The 17420-nt window shown below is 43.2% G+C and overlaps 1 protein-coding gene across 4 annotated transcripts in view; it reads left to right on the top strand.

Moving 5' to 3' along the window:
* The window catches only part of LOC122401420 (RNA-binding protein Musashi homolog Rbp6), a 1207497-nt gene that overhangs the window by 525786 nt on the left and 664291 nt on the right, over window positions 1–17420 (top strand). For all 4 annotated transcript variants that reach the window (XM_043403532.1, XM_043403533.1, XM_043403530.1 and 1 more), the window contains exon 3: window positions 3482–3563. In XM_043403532.1, coding sequence (XP_043259467.1) covers window positions 3482–3563 — 82 coding nt within the window. The remainder of the gene's footprint in view (window positions 1–3481; window positions 3564–17420) is intronic.

The raw sequence follows: 17420 nt of genomic DNA, 5'->3' as shown, positions 1-17420 counted from the left end.
GGCTTGCGGCCAGAGTTCACCCTTTTGATATATACTTATAAAGGAGGTCAAGAGGGTGCCCTCGTCAGAGGGATAGCGCGGACGCGTTCGGGGAACGGTTCCACGGTACAGATTGATTAAATCTCCCATAAATTATTATGCGTTATTAAATTTCTATCGGGGCCAACTACCGTTAACGGTGCAGTTACATCGTCACGTTCTGCCTGATATCGATGCACGTCACGGGTGGGAGCGGACAGTTTGGTAAGGATATTCTAACATTATTCGGGAAGGCGAAATGAACCACGAAGCTGAATTTATCGCTTGGCTTACGATTGATATTTTCTGTGTGTCTCCGTTCAAGAAGGGACGATCAAATCGTAAAGAAATAAAATTGGTTTTACTCTCTTTAAGAAGCAGGTGGCGGGTAGTGGCCTTGATTACTAGAGAAGAGGCCTTGTAGCTGGATTTGGAGCTGCCTGTGCCGGAAGATCCTTTTCCGGGCGTGTCGAAGCCTTTTGACGGGTCCTTTCCTTTCCTTAGGCGGTGATGTTGACACGATAACGGATCCATAGCGAAAGAGAGCCGCTCAACGCTAGATTTCGCGAGGCCGACTGCGCCCCACCACCAAACCACGTGTATTGGATAATGGCGCATTTTCACGCACGACATACATATTACAATATTGTCAATACGTTTCTAAAGGAGTTGGAAATTCTCGTGAAAATTAGGGCCTGAAAAATATTACGTACGAGTAAAACGATGTAATATAGGTACAACTTCAAAGGGGGACCAAGGAAAGACTATATATCAGAATGAAATTAATTGTTTAAAAAGTTAAAGAAGCTTCTTCAGCAGATTTTGCGACGAATAATTACATCGAATTAAAAATTTTAATTATTTATACAATATTCTCATTAAAACGAAATATTCTACAGAACGTTATCAGTCGCCCTTTAAATTCATCGGAATACTATAAAAATGTTCAGTTGCATAGCTGTAAGATCTTCTTGTGACAATGTTTCCACATATTTTGAACATCACACATTGTCTGGAAATTATAGAACAGAATATAAAACGCACGACTATAAGCATAATACATTTTTTAAACTTGAAAGTAACATTTATTGTCCTTGATGAAACTACCCCTACGCCTAATACTGAACTTAAATAATTTAAAAATTATTCAACTATTCAGTACGGATGAAATATATTTAAGGAATTAGAAGTTCGATGTAATAGAATTTGAGAATTGATGTAACACGTACAAACTCACACCAATCACGCCTGTTACGTAACAACTAAACGCAACCGATACTCTCTGCAAATTCCTTCCAAAATATCTTGGACCAAAACAGTGATCTCATTTATTCTCCGAAAATAGAACCCTTCGCATCTTTCATGTTTTGCCCGGCTATATCGTGCTAACATCCCCCTGTACACACACGCGGATTTTAATAAATCTGTAGAGATATGATGTACATTTAAGAATCTAAGGGGAAGTTTAAGGGAAGAATTTGTTCCCTTTACCCTCTAGAGGCTGTTGACTAATACGATGTGTTTCCTCAACGGAGAATGAAATATTTAGTACTGTGGATACAGTGCGCGGGGTAATAAATGACGCGGAAGCAGCCATAAATTTTTAACTGCAAGCGTATTTCACGCGACACACGATGTAGAAGGAAATACCATTAAACGTCTAGGAAACAATTGTACATCGTTTCTCACTGTTTTCTATCATTTCTCTTTTTTTTTTTGTTAACGAACGATTTGCATCGTTCACACCTTCTTTGAACAAATCATTTTTTATATCCGACGAATGTTTATATCACGGTCTGTGTCAGGTATCGACGCGGCGGCTCGCCATAAATTTTCAAGCGAGCGAAAGTTCGATATCAGATCTTTCTTAATTACACGTTGCGGCTTAACTTGTCAAGTGTGCGCAATTAATTTTCTACGGTGTTAAGCTAAGCTAAAGCTCTCTTCCGAAAGCACGCAGCGTGTTCATAAATGACGGGGATTACGCTCGGTACTGTCGACTTACATTGTTGTCTAATAATTCTAATTAGCGTTAACGAATCCCTTCGTTGCATTCGACCCTAACATTTCATAACACAGGCCACTCGAATCATTGATTTATCATAGCCACGGACCCTCGAAATTGCATGTGCTCGACATACAATTACCAATCGTGCGACGCTTCTACGTAACAGGCAACATTTTTGTCGAATTATTATTTATTTATATATTAATTTAAGAATACAAAGCTCTTCTATTAAGCAAATCTGACAAACTATAAAGATCAATTTATTATAAAGACGAAATAAATTAAATTAAATTAACGAATTATCTCACAAATATTGTCAAGTGCACTCCGCGTTTTAAATGTTGATAAAGGAACTTTTTACTCGCAGTTATCTTTATTCTTGGGATTCGGTTTGTCGGTTCTCTGTTCTAATGGCGTCGCGTTGAACCCGAAACGGTTCGCGTGCTTTGGCGTTTCTAGTTTGATTCACAAAAGGTCTGGTCTGCTTAGAGGCCGGCTATGATTCTGAATGAGGAAGAGGGAGATAAGGCGTTCGCGATTATTCACCGTTGGAATTCAGTTCCTCGCGCTCGCGTTCAGCAATTCCACGGGCCTCGACGTTCAACGAAAACTCTCCATAGCGACTGATTTGCTAAAATTATTCTTTAGGTTGGAAGTAACGAGCGTGGTGTTGCCGATAACCGACAGGAAACGACTACTCGTAAATTTTCCCCGTATCATATGATTCACGAAATGGTCTGGTAGTTTCATTATGTTCTCTGTAATTGGTGACCCGACCGGGCTGCATTCTGAAAATGGACCCTGCTTTCGCGAAGATAACGAGCAATAATAAATCATCCCTGACGAAGAGTTCATCGAACAAACCGCTATCGCCTTCACTGTTTGCGCTCAACGCTTCTCGTTGCGTTATCGGATAACTGAAAGACATTGGTTCTTAAACATTTCGAGATTATGGAAGACGAATGCTGCGGTTGCTAGTCAACTTTGAGCAGAAGTGTCCGAGCACTGCAAAAATCAGTGATAAGAGTAAAGCATTGTGGCAACCGATGTAGCAAGAATTATACTTGATTTAAAAACTAACAAGGGGGTAGAAATGTGTTCACCGTTTTAGAAGACAATATTTGCAATTCTATGAAATATTTGACCTTTAAGAACCAGTCTAATATAATGAAAGGGAAATAAATACTTAAATTGTGAAATTTACATTTGAATAATATAATACTCCCACTGACCCTATTCACACAGCTATACATATTTGTACATTGTTTTATAATTCATAAAGCGTGAAGACAGATTTTAAACGTACATTTCTTAGTAAAATATGATCGAATCTGCAGATCGGTTTGAAAAATTGTTTCTATTTAAAAAGAATTCGTTTCCACAATACTGTGTGTTTATCAACTGATTTGAACGATGAGACCAAAGGGATTAAAGTATGTTATTTTATCGTTTCAGAGAGCCTCAGAGAGTACTTCACCAAGTATGGGGACATCATAGAAGTCATGGTCATGAAAGATCCCACCACGCGACGATCAAGGTAAGCCACGTATTTCGTGAAAGGAACATACTCGCGACTCCGGGTGAAAAAAGGACGACCTTTTAATTACTGAAAACACGGTACGCGTATTGGATTTATCGCCGACTCAACTTTCTATCGAGGGTTTTTATGCATCGCGATAGCGTCCACGAGAGGCATCTGGCACTTTTAATAGCGATGCGAGTATTCGCGATCGCTTATCTTCCCGTGGTTTTATGGAACGTCGTTCCCTTTTGATCCTGAGTTATGGGGGCGTTTGACGGTCGACCAAGGATTCCTAGACCCCTTATTAGCTGCGCCGCGGCATTCTGCGTTCGCGTGCTCGCGTTTCCTCTCGACCGCAGATATGCGAGCTGCGTTATATTCTTGCACATTATGCTAATCGCGTCTTAAATTAAACCGCTGTGACCCCCGTTCGAATAACTGATCTTCGGTATCGGACGGCCACTGATCGCGATTAACACGATCATAACAGTCGGGAGGAACGATTATGATGGAAAGAGGATGTCACGAGACTTGTTGATGCGTGGGGTACTAACCAATTAATTCTATGTGTCGTTTCACGAGAAACTCCACAATTTTGTGCAGTTAATACTTTCTTGAAAACTAACTCGTGTGACAGGTTTATGTTACTCCCGAAGTGCACAGTTTAAAGTATGAGTCACGATTGTTCTGACACAGCCACGAAAGTATACAGTAATGATTCTTAAAATGAACTCCAGGGATGATTCGTAAGTTGAACATTTCTATCCAAACTGGGGGTGTCCCCCTTGGAGCCAGTGAAGCGTGAAAGACAACCTTTGAAACACGATAAGTGCTAACTCTGGAGCGATGTTCATTTTAAGAATCATCACTCTACTCTCAAATGATGAGTTTGGTGCTTACAAAACGTTGTATATATGTTAAATTTGAAGTGAATCTGACAACGTGAACAATACTTGTAAAATATTTCTTGGTAACATCGAACGAACGAACGCCACAAATTTTTCATTTCAGAACGTTTAAGTGACACGAAGGGTAAAAATAGTTAAAGAGTTAATACAAACAATTCATCTAACAAGATAAATCAATTATACAGAAGTTTAGTTAATCGATATCAAGGATAGTAGTCGTAAAGAAGCCGATCAAAACAATTTCAACGAAACTTCTCTTGGTCGTCCTACTGGTTTTACTGTAGGCGTTATACTATAGCCGAGAAAAATGTCCTTGTTCCGGAACGTGATGCGTTCGTTGCACAGCAGGATAAAATAAACTTAAGAGCACATTATAAACACGTAACAGGTTTTAAGCACGGATCCGTGCAGTCGAAGAAGAAGTACCATTAAAGTTTGCAACATGCACTGGGTTTACGATACGAACGTGACTTCCTCGTTACTTTTGAGATTTAGAATTTGCATGTTCCTATGTCTATATTTATGGACAGGAGAGCACAAAATTCCAATTAAGACTCGGAGTTGCTTCCACCTTCAGAATGCTAGAATTCAGATAGGGATTACGAGATTGTAGCGCCGCTTCTCTAATTAAGGACACGTGCAACGGACCTGAAAGTCGTGTGTTTTAGGAAATCGCCCAAAAAATCCTCATTGGAATTCTTACGTCTCTATTTCCATACATTACTTCCAGATTAAATTGAAAAAAACACATTTAAATTCATCGCGGACGATTCAAATTCAAAATTTCCTGGCAAAATCTAAACGTTGACTTTCTCTGAGAATTCCAAAACTCACAAACTTAAAGCATGGTAATTGTAATAACGGTGTGTTCGGCGAATCCTCGTAACGTTACAGGATGATTCTGAAAACGTTCGCCAACAGGGGCTGACAAGTTATCAAGAACGTCTTGGTGAATAGCTAATCGAATTTCCAAGCGGGCTGATAACCTATTTTCGAGTCGGTCGGGCTGTTTATGATAATGTCCCGCGATAGGGCGGGATAGCAGGCACGAAATCCGCGCGCACAGATGCAAGCGGACTATCTGGTGCAGCAAGCGGCGAGTTGGTAAGTGCGATGCATCTGTGGTAGATAGCGAAAGGAAATAATGGGCGCTTGGGATCGCTTCGTGGCGTACAGGTAAAGCTAGCTCGCATTCGTTGTCACATTTATCTGGCTGATAAGTCTATTCTTGGCCGGCGCATCTGGGCCTACCATCTTCAAATACGTTGCGCGTGCTGGATGACTATAAATGTACGTGTCATTATTAATGTTATGCACCGTTCGCCGAAATAGACCTTACACGCGCGCAATCCACTCGAAGCAACGCGATATTGCGGCTTTCGTTCGTTCTCGAAGCTGCGGAAACCGGAAAGCCGCCAGTTTTCCTACTGAATACGATCGCGAAATCGTACCCAAGGAAAATTTCTGAAGGACGTCTTTGATGTGCTCGCGTGGGAATTATTTAATTATGCCCATTTCGAGGAATTAGTAACTGAGACTTTTCAATTTCCTCGCCAAAGGAGTTCCCGTATCAACGCGAAATTTTATATAAATGCAAACGATTCCGCGTTTATATGCGCGCGTGCTGATAAATGTTCGCGTACCCTTACGAAGCCCGACTTTTCGCCATAAATACATCGCGTATAATCTGCTTGAATATTCCCGCGGAATAAAGACGCTCGGAAGGGTCCGGGCGGAAAGTGTAAAGCTGCTCCCTTGTCAGCAAAATGACAAAATTTATGGATGCGAAGCATTTAGTATCCGCGGCCGCGGGAGGAACGCAATCGCCGAGAAAAGTTAATGGCGCGCGCGGCTGAGCGCGATTTTATCGATGGTTTCGCTGAATTCCTCGCCTCCTGTTCGCGTCTCGCGAATATTCGCGCCACCGTGCGTGTCTACGGTGAGAAAACTAAAATAATCTCCGCCGTCTCCGCCTTCGTTGATATTGATGACGTCGCCGCCACGTGTGGGCTCGCGGGGAATTTCGGCCCCCGATTCTCGCGTCCGTGACGGAGAACATGGGTAAATACGAAAAGGCAAAAGTGACTGGCAACCGAAGATTGGCACCTCTACTATTATAAATAACCTAGCCTCCAAGACGGATACGTATCGACAACTCCTTATACTCGAAACATTTTCGTTTCACGACGCTCGAGTGCTGAGGAACGATTCTTCAGCTTTTGCAAATACTCCACAAACTCTGTTCAAGTCATCTAACGCTGTAATACAAAGTTCAGATATTAGGCTCTAATAGTTTCATTAGCGAGTCTAAAAAATGAATTGTTTTTTAAAACAATTTTTCTCGAGTACATATTTTTCGAAATTTCTAATCTCATTGGTATTTCTTTAAACAGAGCATATTTTTATCATCGCAGAGTGTATGTATGTGTAGAAATAGGTGGTGGATCGAGTACTTGCGAGAGAGCTACAGGTTGGACGTAGCCCTCTGTTGGCGAGCGCGGGAAGCGTCGCCACAGTTTAACAGCTGAGGAGCTCCGAATAACTTCGAAACACTGCTAGAATGGAAATTATGTTGTAAAATAATATTAATATAAACAGGAAAAGCAGCTCTTTTAATGAATTCTCCTTGAACTCTTCTTCAGTTACTCCAAGGTTCGTATCTCACAATGAACGCAACGATTATTTTAGCATTATTTGCAGCGCGAGATAATTAAATTGACAGGTACGGTTACATCGTAATTACAACGTCGAATCTTCCGCTTCGTTTCTAACGTTTCTGTTAATAAGAAATTGTCATCCGGAAGTACAAAGACTTCGGCTCACCGACCTTGGTTTCCCGAGAATTCCCAGCGAGATAGTTGCTTTCTATTAATTCAGATTGCCGTACAATTTGCACAGTTTCCCTCTAATTGTATCTTAGCAGCTGATGCAAATTGTCCAAAGTTCGCGTTAAGTTTCCGAGCGTAATTGTTGTCGTGACTCGGTAACCTTGCAACGACGCCCGAATCCTTTCTGCCCGCGGAGGGTAACAAAAATAGGTGTTTTCACCTGGAGGCGAAATCGAGCAACAGTTTCGAAGCGATGCTTGGAAAACAGAAAATCCACGCAGCGGGCACGAACGTTAAATGCCGGCATCGGAGTAATTACTGGGTTTTAAGTGGAGGAAGCGAGGGGACGACAACGACCACGACGTCGACGGGGCTTGAAAGAAGGGGCGAGATCGGCAAAGAGGGTGCACCCGGAGCCAGTACAGGTGGCTGTGCGCCGCTAGAGAAAAAGGGAACCACAGAATCTAGAGTGCAAAGTGCTTTTAGAAAGTCGACGCGATTAATTCTGTCAAAATTTTCGATCGTTACATTTCTCTACGTTTTAGAGTCAATTCGAATAGCTATTTTCAAAATTAAATTTTCGCGCAACAAAAGCTTCATCGTCGCTTGATGTGAATAGTAAAAAGTTTACTTAAATTGGATGTTACAGAATTTGAAATGAAATGATTGGAAAGTACATATTTCCAGTCATTGAATTAAAATGTACTCACTGTTTCCACTTATACCAAACTCGATTTTCTCGAAAACGATGCTTCGTACGAAGAGATTGGATTCCTCCTTTTGGACTTATCTTGCAAGTAAACCTGATATTATATGTTGTATAACAAGAAACAATATAGAGTAGTGCAAATTGAAGTTACACAAGAATATTATGTTGCAACGCACCAGGGGAACAAAACCACGTATGAGGGCTCGTAGAATAGTCCCATGACTGCGTTTATGTCTAGACGGGAACTTATGAGAATAGAAACTAGCAGCGGGTTGCTAAGTATTTATTAACTGTTGAGTTAGTTATACGCGTAAGAATGTAACCCTGTATACAGCGATTCTTACTAGTGTCGTTCCAACGTTCTCGTTACAAGACAAGAAGTTATATTAAGATATCATCGCCAATGTCTTGCGTTTTATTCTTCATTACAAAGTAAGGGGTGTATCAATGATTTATTTTCCGCGAGTGTTTATTCGCTTACTTCCAGCATCGTTACGCCAGATTTCATTCGTTTCGCCGTCTTGACGGGTGGCAGAGGCATTCCAGGGGCATCGCGGGTTCCAAGATGACATCGTTTCCTCGATTATTCGTTACATTCGTCGTGGCGTACTTACGGTAATGCGCATCACAAAACCCCGCGCTTTCATGATTTACGTTATTCCTGCATGAATAGCAGACAACTAGTCCTCCTTTTGATGCGCCCTCGGATGGCTGGTGATCAAAGCGCAGTATAAACATGCAAGCGACGGGAATGCTCAACGCGTCGGGACCATCGTCGCAGTCATAACGCCCGGCACGCTCTGCGTAGTTGGGGAATTAAGTCCCAGACACTTTGACATATGACTTGACACTGAAACGGGAACAAGAAGGGCAAGACGCCCGGCTGCACGGAGGCGACATCGTTCACGATGATTTGATGACCTGCCCGAAGAAACACGCCGCGCTTTGTTCGGTTCTTTCATCTCGGATAAATAGTCAGCCTTCGGGTCTCTTAACTTGCGTAACAGAGAAACATAGTCCAAAGGATTTCCACCTTCTGCTCGATGGAGGCTCTTTCGACTTTCGGCTCCCTCGGTTGGTAACTGTCGCGATATCTAAGAAACGCAAATTAGCAAGTCTCGTCCACAAACTGCTGTTTCCTTCAAACTTAATTCATTATTCGGATAAATATGTACATGTTAAGTGTTTGGGAAATGATTTTCAAACTTATAATGATTCTTAAAATGAACATAGCTTTGAGGTTGGTGTATTCATCTTTCGTACAGGGATACCAATGTTCAACTTACGAATCATGGTGTTCATTTTATGAATCATTAAAATTAATTCACTGTCATGAGTCCACCAGATCAAAATCTTTAAATGTCCCCAGAAAAAGAGTTTAGTTGATATTAGTGTTACGATTAACATATAAATATGTGTGTAATTGAATAAAATTTAAGAAAATATCACGTCCAATTAGGTCTTTTACCTTATTGGGCGATAAAACTTCTGTCCTACGTATTTTATAAAATAACAATAGCACACTGAAGACTTATCTAACGGAAAGAACGTTAGCAAGGAGCAGAAATAAATGCACAAACACGTGTAACGGCGACGAGATTACTAGATTTACGGACAAGCAGGCCCCCGTAGTTTTCATAGAAGCTCGCGGCATTCGCGACGAACGAATGGTAAACTGCTCCAGTCGCGATTTATTTCAGTGCTCCCATTGCCTTATACGGTATCTGAAATTCATTAATGCCAGACTATGCTACTAATTGGCGCGTTTCTATAACGGCATGTTGTTAAAGGGATTGTACGGCGATAATCGCAGTTAAATTGTCGCGTAACTCTTTAAATTATCCTGTCCCGCTTGCTCTAACGTCGGTTACTCTCTGCTGCCTTGCTCTTCTCCGTTTAATTAATTGGCCAGAAACTTTCAACCGTCCGCCCCGACTCTCTCTCTAATTATTCATTCCTTTCATTCCCGCGAGAACGAGAGAGATAGGAACACGGGGAGCCCAGGGAGGGTACGAAGCAGCCGGACAACAAAACGAAACACAGGACAACTTACTTGCGCCGAGTTATAAAGCACAGAAGCAACAGTCGGGCCTATTCACGCCCGCTTATTATGGAGAAATAAAGCCCGTTGAATCAAACTGGCCCCTCTCCACATTCACCTTCCCTTCCCAGTTCGTTCTGTCCTGTTATTTTTCGTCCTTTAATCTGGTCCAAACTTCAACGACTATTAGGTATTTCATTCCTTGACCCAAAACCATTTTAGTTACGGAGATGTTTATGATATTCTTTTGGGAATACTCAATTTATAATTATATACGTTAATTGTTTTGTAAAGTTTTTTAGTGGAAAATAAGTATAATTATTAAAATATGAATTTTAGAAAAATGATTAAAATTAATAAACCCTGATATTTGTTAAGTGTACGTGGAAAACTTGTGTGTAAATCAGTGTGTTAACGATCAAGGTTAGGAGATCGTAGGATACAGCATCTCGTCCTGGGAGAGTTGTGCAAATAGACTGTGTTCAGAAAGGAAGACCCAGGAGGAAACGACCTCATAATCAAATATACTTGGAGTCACGAAAGAGTCATTGATTACCTGATCTACCGTGACTCAAAAGGACGAGAAGGTTGATCGTTTTGTGCCGTAAACCACTGAAGGTCGTATTGCCAAGGGAAACACGGTTTACGATATTCGAATCGGGCGGTTGCAGGTCACACGCCTCGGTTCTTTCAGCGGAACAATAATCGATATAGAATACAACTACGAAGAAACGTTTTAAACCAACACTTGTAAATTTTTGAATAACTTCACCGACACTGGTCCCGTTATAAAATAACCAGCATCCTTTAAAAAACTTTCGTCGTCGAGAGTTGAGAAAGTTCCATTGAAATGGTACATTGGCTCGTTTCGTTTCGAAACTCGCGCCGGCAGGGTCTTCCGCGAAGCACCCTAACGCGAATCAACGTTCTTCTACCCTTACAGAAATATCGTCCACCACATTATTCACGATAATCGAGCCGTGAACGAGTGGAGGCAAGTCCCGACGGAAACGGTTCAATTACTTTCGAACAAGTAAGTTCACGTCTGCAACACGTTACGCGGCATTAACCGGGACGCGGCCTCGATAGATTTAAATTTCTTCTCGGAAGATCTGGGAAATTTCTCTGGCAGGTGGAAGCCGCTTAGAGGGTGACTAGACGGAGAGGGTGAACGAGGACGACAGGCGGGGGAGAGATAGAGGAACGCGGCTATAGGGTTCGGGAACAAGGGTGGTTGAATCCCTCAGCGCCACGTCGTAGCTCATATCTGCCGCAAAGGGACGCGGAACCTGTATGCAGAGGGTGAGGCATGGGGTTACTCTGCGGGTTGTAAATTAATGGTTAGCCCATGGCACAGGGGGTTCGTCCTAAGGGTTCTGCTTGATCTATGGGCGGCGTGTGTGCCAGGTCAAACGGGTCTTGCTCGGTGATACGAGTGCCTCGCGAAAACTGTCTCCCTCTTTCCTCAATCGTCTGAAAATCGATACCCGTTTGTCCACGCGGCTTTTTTCGGGGCTCCCCGTGTTCACCTTGGTCCATTTAACGCGTTATCTATTTCATAATCGGGGCCTCGAGTATCTGCGTTCAGCTAGGGGCTTTCGAAGAAGATCGAAACCTTTCTTTACGATTTATAGCAGTTGGTCGTCGCGATAACACTGTAGGCGATTGATAAATGACACTTGCTAAGCAAGCTCTGTCAACGTCAGTTCGAATAAATGGAGAAACGTGCACAACTTAAATGTTATCATGAATACATTAGTGCCCGTCTATATTGGCGAAAGAATCGTCCTCATTACTAACGCGATTCCTGATGATTTGTGACTTACTGAATACGTATAGATCTTTCAAGGATCTGGAACAGCTGCATATGTAGAACGTGTTTTACGGAAAAGAATCCTAATTAATGGGAACTGTTCCTAGAATCCGGTACTAAAATTCCAGAATAACTTTTAGAAAATCCTGAACGAGGCTCGGACTTCCCCCGACTGTGATCTGTCATTCTCTTTCGAGCTTGGCATTGTCTGAAGCACCGGAGAAGTTTCATTCGTGTTATGAACTCCGTTTGACTCGATATGCTTGAAATTTTCTCTTTGGACGATCCTTTTTAGACGAAACTCCATTAAGTAATCCTTCAGATTCCGCGTTCCACAGGTTGCATAATTTCTAATTCTCTAAACCTTTGATTAGCTTCTGGGCTTTGACGTTGCCATCGCCCTCTTCTGTTACGACACCGTCGCGGTCTAGGTCTGTCTAGTCTGAAGAGTCGTCGCGAATTCGCTACTGAATAACAACAGCGCCTGAAATAAGATCAGCGTCGGAACGATACCGTGAAAGTACCCGAAAGCAACCGTTATTCCGCCATTAAATGAATCGAAATCCTCATTTCTGGTGATTTTACCTCCCTCTGGAAAGAGATAGGGCGGGAACGAGAGGCGTCGAGTGGGGGAACGAAGCGTTCTTCTATCGACAGTCTCATTTCCTGCTTCGAACTTATCAAGACAAATACACGCTGAACACGCTCTCCCGTTCTTCCCAGCCACTCTCGCGATCGGAAAATATCTCTAATGAACAAACTATCCGATTTGAGCCCCCAGCAGCCCTGCCAACCACATTGCGCTACGGTGCCGGCGCCACACTCCCCATCAGCCTCGGGAAGGTTGGAAGTCTTCGATAACCAATCTCAATTTCAGCGCGATGTATCCGTTACGTGGTGCCTAGCTCTCATTTTGGCTCCTCCTGTTTCCTCGTTTTTCCCGTTTCGCCATTCTGAAACGGGTGTCCGTTGTCTGTAGGGCTTGCTTTATTAGAACTGCTGGAAATTAAGTTTTCCGCGTCTCCCGTTGTTAGGTAGCCTCGAAGAGTCGTACATTTTGAATTTGGTCTTCAGAGTGGCACGATACCCTCGGTGAAAAAATATATTAACGAATATGATTTATTAAATTGTTCACAGGAAAGTAACATGTTGACTCCCAGAGCATGTTGCAAATTTATATTTCGTAACAATTGAATAAAATTAAATATAAATTTTTTATTTCTTTCGTATGCTTGATTAATCACCGTTTACTAAAAAAGGACAACAGCAAGAAATTAATTATTGTCATGTATGCTGCTCTTTCTGCCAAACGACTTTTGTTGGAAACATTTTTTTATAGAACATGTAGTTTACAGGAAAAATTAAGTTGAAAGAGTCACGTGACTCACCCTTCCATATTAATTTCCATTTTCAATTCAACGTTCGTGTCGCGAAAATTATAAGTACCCCGAAGCACTTTAGCTCGATCGCCGTGAAGAGGGAAGCGCGCAATCAATGCGTCCGCCCATTCAAAGCGTCGATCGTGAATTTTCTGCGCGGCCCGGTGGATGCAGTCGACGGCATTTAGCAAGAAAGCAATTTTAAAATCGCGAATCGCCTGATAGTTTCTCCGATTACTTCAATCACGGGGCCCGTTCGTCTTACTTGCAGAAAATCCCATTACATCTCCGACGTCGAGTCCTCGCGGCGAAAGAGCGGAGTCGAATGACGAGATTCGTAGTCCGAGAGAATCGAACTTAATTTGCGTGGCCGTCTGGTTTATTAGCGAGCCGAGTTCGTGCCGGGACAAGTTTATCCCGAAAACTTTCTCCCTGTCCGAAATCTCCCCCCTCGGTTCGTTCGCGAACCGGAAGCGGAAAGAAGTCGAAAGTACGTCGGATACGCGTGGACGGCGAACGAGGAAGAACTGTTAGACTCCGTAGCCATCTACCCGCCGGGCAATCTGTTAATTCGATCGTAAATCGTCGTTAGCGGAAAATTTAGTTGGAACTTACCGGCGATAATTACACAGGTTTTGCAGCGGCTCTGGGAAACGAGACGAGACGGAACGGAACGGAGAACCCTGGGAAGAAAGAGGAGAACCGGGGGAGGGCGATTGCTGAAGTAGAATTTATTGGGCGATAAGCGCCCTGCAACTTTCTTCCCTTACGATCGTCATTCTTTATCAGCCCACTCGTGGTCGACACCAGCGTATCGAGGTCGGGATACCGGGCTTTATGAATCGGGATTATTAAGGTCCTTCCAGGATCGTAGATCTTCCTTCCCGGCCCCGTTTCCCCTCCTCGACCGCCAATCGCCGATGAAAACGTCACCGTGGAGCACTATAGGTCTTCTGTCTTCATACATGCGACGGAAGCTCTCGCTGGCAGCTCGAACTGCCTTTCTTGTTTCTTCGATCGCCCGCCATCTTTTCCTCTTCTCGGCGAAATCCATTTTCGCCCGGGCGAATTCTTTTATAGAAACTGGACAAATCGTTCTCGATCTCGCGGATGGCGGCACGGTTTTTAGCGTCGGGCTTAAAGAAGGCGGAAGATACTTGAATTGACACCTTTTGGCTTTTGAGGTCTCTTCGGAAATAGTCAATTTTAAATTCCAAATGTTAACCTATCAAAATTATTGTAAACTATTTGAAAATATGATGGTATAGTTTGAAGAACTATATTCTTTGAAGTTTCAGAGCAGATGTTTATTTCACATTGAGATTTTAGTATTTATAATAAGAAGAAAAACGAATATGGCTCAGAAAAATTAAGAGTAAAAAAATTCTGAATTTGAGGATGATCAGTATTACATTTCTTCATAGATGGAATGATCAAAATCCAACTACGATGGCCAGAAACACGTTTTTCTCCTAAATAAATGCCTGTTAGAATTGCAGTGGTACAACATTTGTTTTTTCGTTCCTTTTTATGAGTTCTGACGATTTTCTATTTGACGAACCGAAAGTTAAGGTGTATTCGAATCGATAACATCCCAGAAGTCACGCCGCGTTCCCGAGGAGCTCGCCAAAGAGCATAAAGCTATTTCAGGCGGCAAACGTTAATAAATAATGTTTGCAATTCTAATCAACGCATGCGATATAACTCCCGTCGGCTGCGTGTCCCGAGTATCTTCGAACTTCCGTGTTTTCCGCAATGAGAACGAGGTTGAAGCGAGCTCGGTCAAGCTCGCCCGCTGGTTATAAGGTTTTCCGGTGATAGGCTCGCGCGTGGTCGAAACTACCGCAGGAGCGATGGATGAGAAAGGTGTTGAGTAATTTATCAGGCTGCCTGAAAGGTGTGGGTTGCGATGGTACGAGTTCTCGTCAGTAAACGCGTGGATCAGGGTAGCGTGAAGTCTTATCTGGTCAGCGGGAGTCCCAAGGGTGTTCATAACCCCATTGCACGGGCCACGATAATCCTCTTAGATACATCGCGCCGGCAATGGAACGTCATAAATCTGGTATCTGTTATTCGTGAGTGTAATGCGGGGGACAACTGATTCCTCCTATGCGATACGTTTGCTACGGGAACTTTGGTCGCGCGACCTGTCGCTGACAGTCTAGCGCAAACTAGTTCCTTACTTGCGATTGCGGGGGGAACACGTGATCCGCATAAACGGTCCGATTTCACGTTGTGTGCTTAATACGTCGAGCGTAAAGAACTGGCTACGGGAAACATTGACACCATATGTTGCAAAGAAAATTGTCAGTCTTACAAAACTTGACATTGTGGGTTCAGCAAATGAGAATTATTGAAACCTTATTAATTCAGGTTTAGAAGAGACTTGAGAAACTTAGACCATTTTAGTAAATCCTACTTCTTAAAGGCAAAACACCGTAATTTTTTGAAACGTTTGAAAAGCAAATAAATTTTCAAAAAATCTATGACACTTCTCTTCCACCGTGTTCTCAGCATCTAAGATTCTAGAATACCAGTCTATCTCCGGACGATCGAGTCTGACAGCAAAAGAGAGGAATCTTCGATCACTGTCAACTTCATCTTTAGCAACCGTTCGAAGAAGCTCGATGACTATGGCGTTACTGTTAACGATTCTTCCATTTAGACTGCGTGATGGTATCGCGTGTCGGTCGTCCAGGTTACACGTTTCACGGGAAAAACTCCGTGGTGGCCTATCGGTCGTGAGAGGAGCGGAAATCACGGAAGATGCGTGCCGCGGGGCTCCGCCTCTTGCTTCTTCTTTCGCCGGATCTCCTTCCGATCTGGCCAGACCCTCTCCCTCCCGTTGCGTTAGACGGTGTTCCGTGTTTCGTGGCGAAAACACGCGATTCCCGCGTTAACTCCCGCAGGGCTCAGCGGGTGTCCTCGCGCGGACTCGCATTAACCCGCCTCCGCGTCCTCTCCGACCACCCTTCGGCTCTCCCGGCACCCCCGCAAACACCGACGATCCACGGACGTGCACACAACGCATCGGCTGCCTTTCCGCTATCTCGACCTCGCTTAAGCGTATGTATGAGCTTTCCATCCACCCTCATTTATTCTTCGACGAACCGTGCAGATGTACCGCCGTTTAATAACGCATGCACGCATCGACCGTTAAATTTAGCACTACGGAAATTAAGAGTTTACCTCGGTTAATCGCCGACGAGCCTGCGGGCACGCGATTCCAGTAGGGATTCCCGCGCCCGGCCGTCCACGGATTTGAATAATTTTCGACCAACTCGGAATTCCTGCCTCGCCTCGACCGAGCTGGAAAATTGAACCACTTTTTAGCTATTAAATTATATTAGATTGTTAGTGGGATTTAAAGCAGAAATTCTGCCAGACTCCTCCTGCCATTTTCATATACGCGTATTATACCTTTTTTAAATGTGTATGTGTGTTTTGTTCTTATGAATGGAGAAAACGAATGGGATGAGCAGATTTTAAATAAAACCAAACTTGCAATGTAGAGCACAATGTCTTCAATCCATTCAATAGCAAAATCTAGAGCTGTGTAGATCAACTCGTAACTATTTTCATTAAATGGCTCAAAAAGTTGTATATCCGATAGCACCACGTTCCACATCAAATAATCATCCTGCAAGCTTCATCTTTCAACGATAGGACGCCATCCTTCTAATTAGCAAACTTCGTGTAACGCAACCGTCTGGACAGCTCGTACAGAGTGGAAGTATAACGTTCAAAGTAGACTTCATTACTTCTTCGTTTGTCAAATAACGCTCGTAATTACTGACAGAATCGAAGCAGCAGAAGCTCGTAGCACCGTGAAACATTAATTTCGTCGTTGTCTTCGCGGGAAGTCTCGTAGTTCCGTGGATCGTCGAATATGACACGCTTTTAGACACGATGCTCTCTTTATTAAATTACCACGCCCAAATATAGTCAAATTTTCCCGTGGCTTTTCCCGCGAATATCACTGTACGGAGTTTCCCCCAGACCGTAGACACCTGTCAAGGGAAGCTTATGGAAACCCCGTACATCGTTCCAGGGCTATCGACTGTTTAACAACGTGGTTTTATGTCGTGGCCCTGTAATACTGGCGTTAGATGACGTGCCAACCGCGAGGATACGCTGCAACACCGTAAACCCTTATGCTCGTCCGTTGTCCTGTCTTCTCATAGTGTCAGAACA

Source organism: Colletes gigas, unplaced genomic scaffold (assembly GCF_013123115.1).
Source record: "Colletes gigas isolate AHSC1104 unplaced genomic scaffold, ASM1312311v1 Colletes_gigas_Sc00024, whole genome shotgun sequence".
NCBI classification, from domain to species: Eukaryota; Metazoa; Arthropoda; class Insecta; order Hymenoptera; family Colletidae; genus Colletes; species Colletes gigas.
Note: the sequence above shows the minus strand (reverse complement) of the source record. Positions and strands in the feature narration are given on the sequence as shown.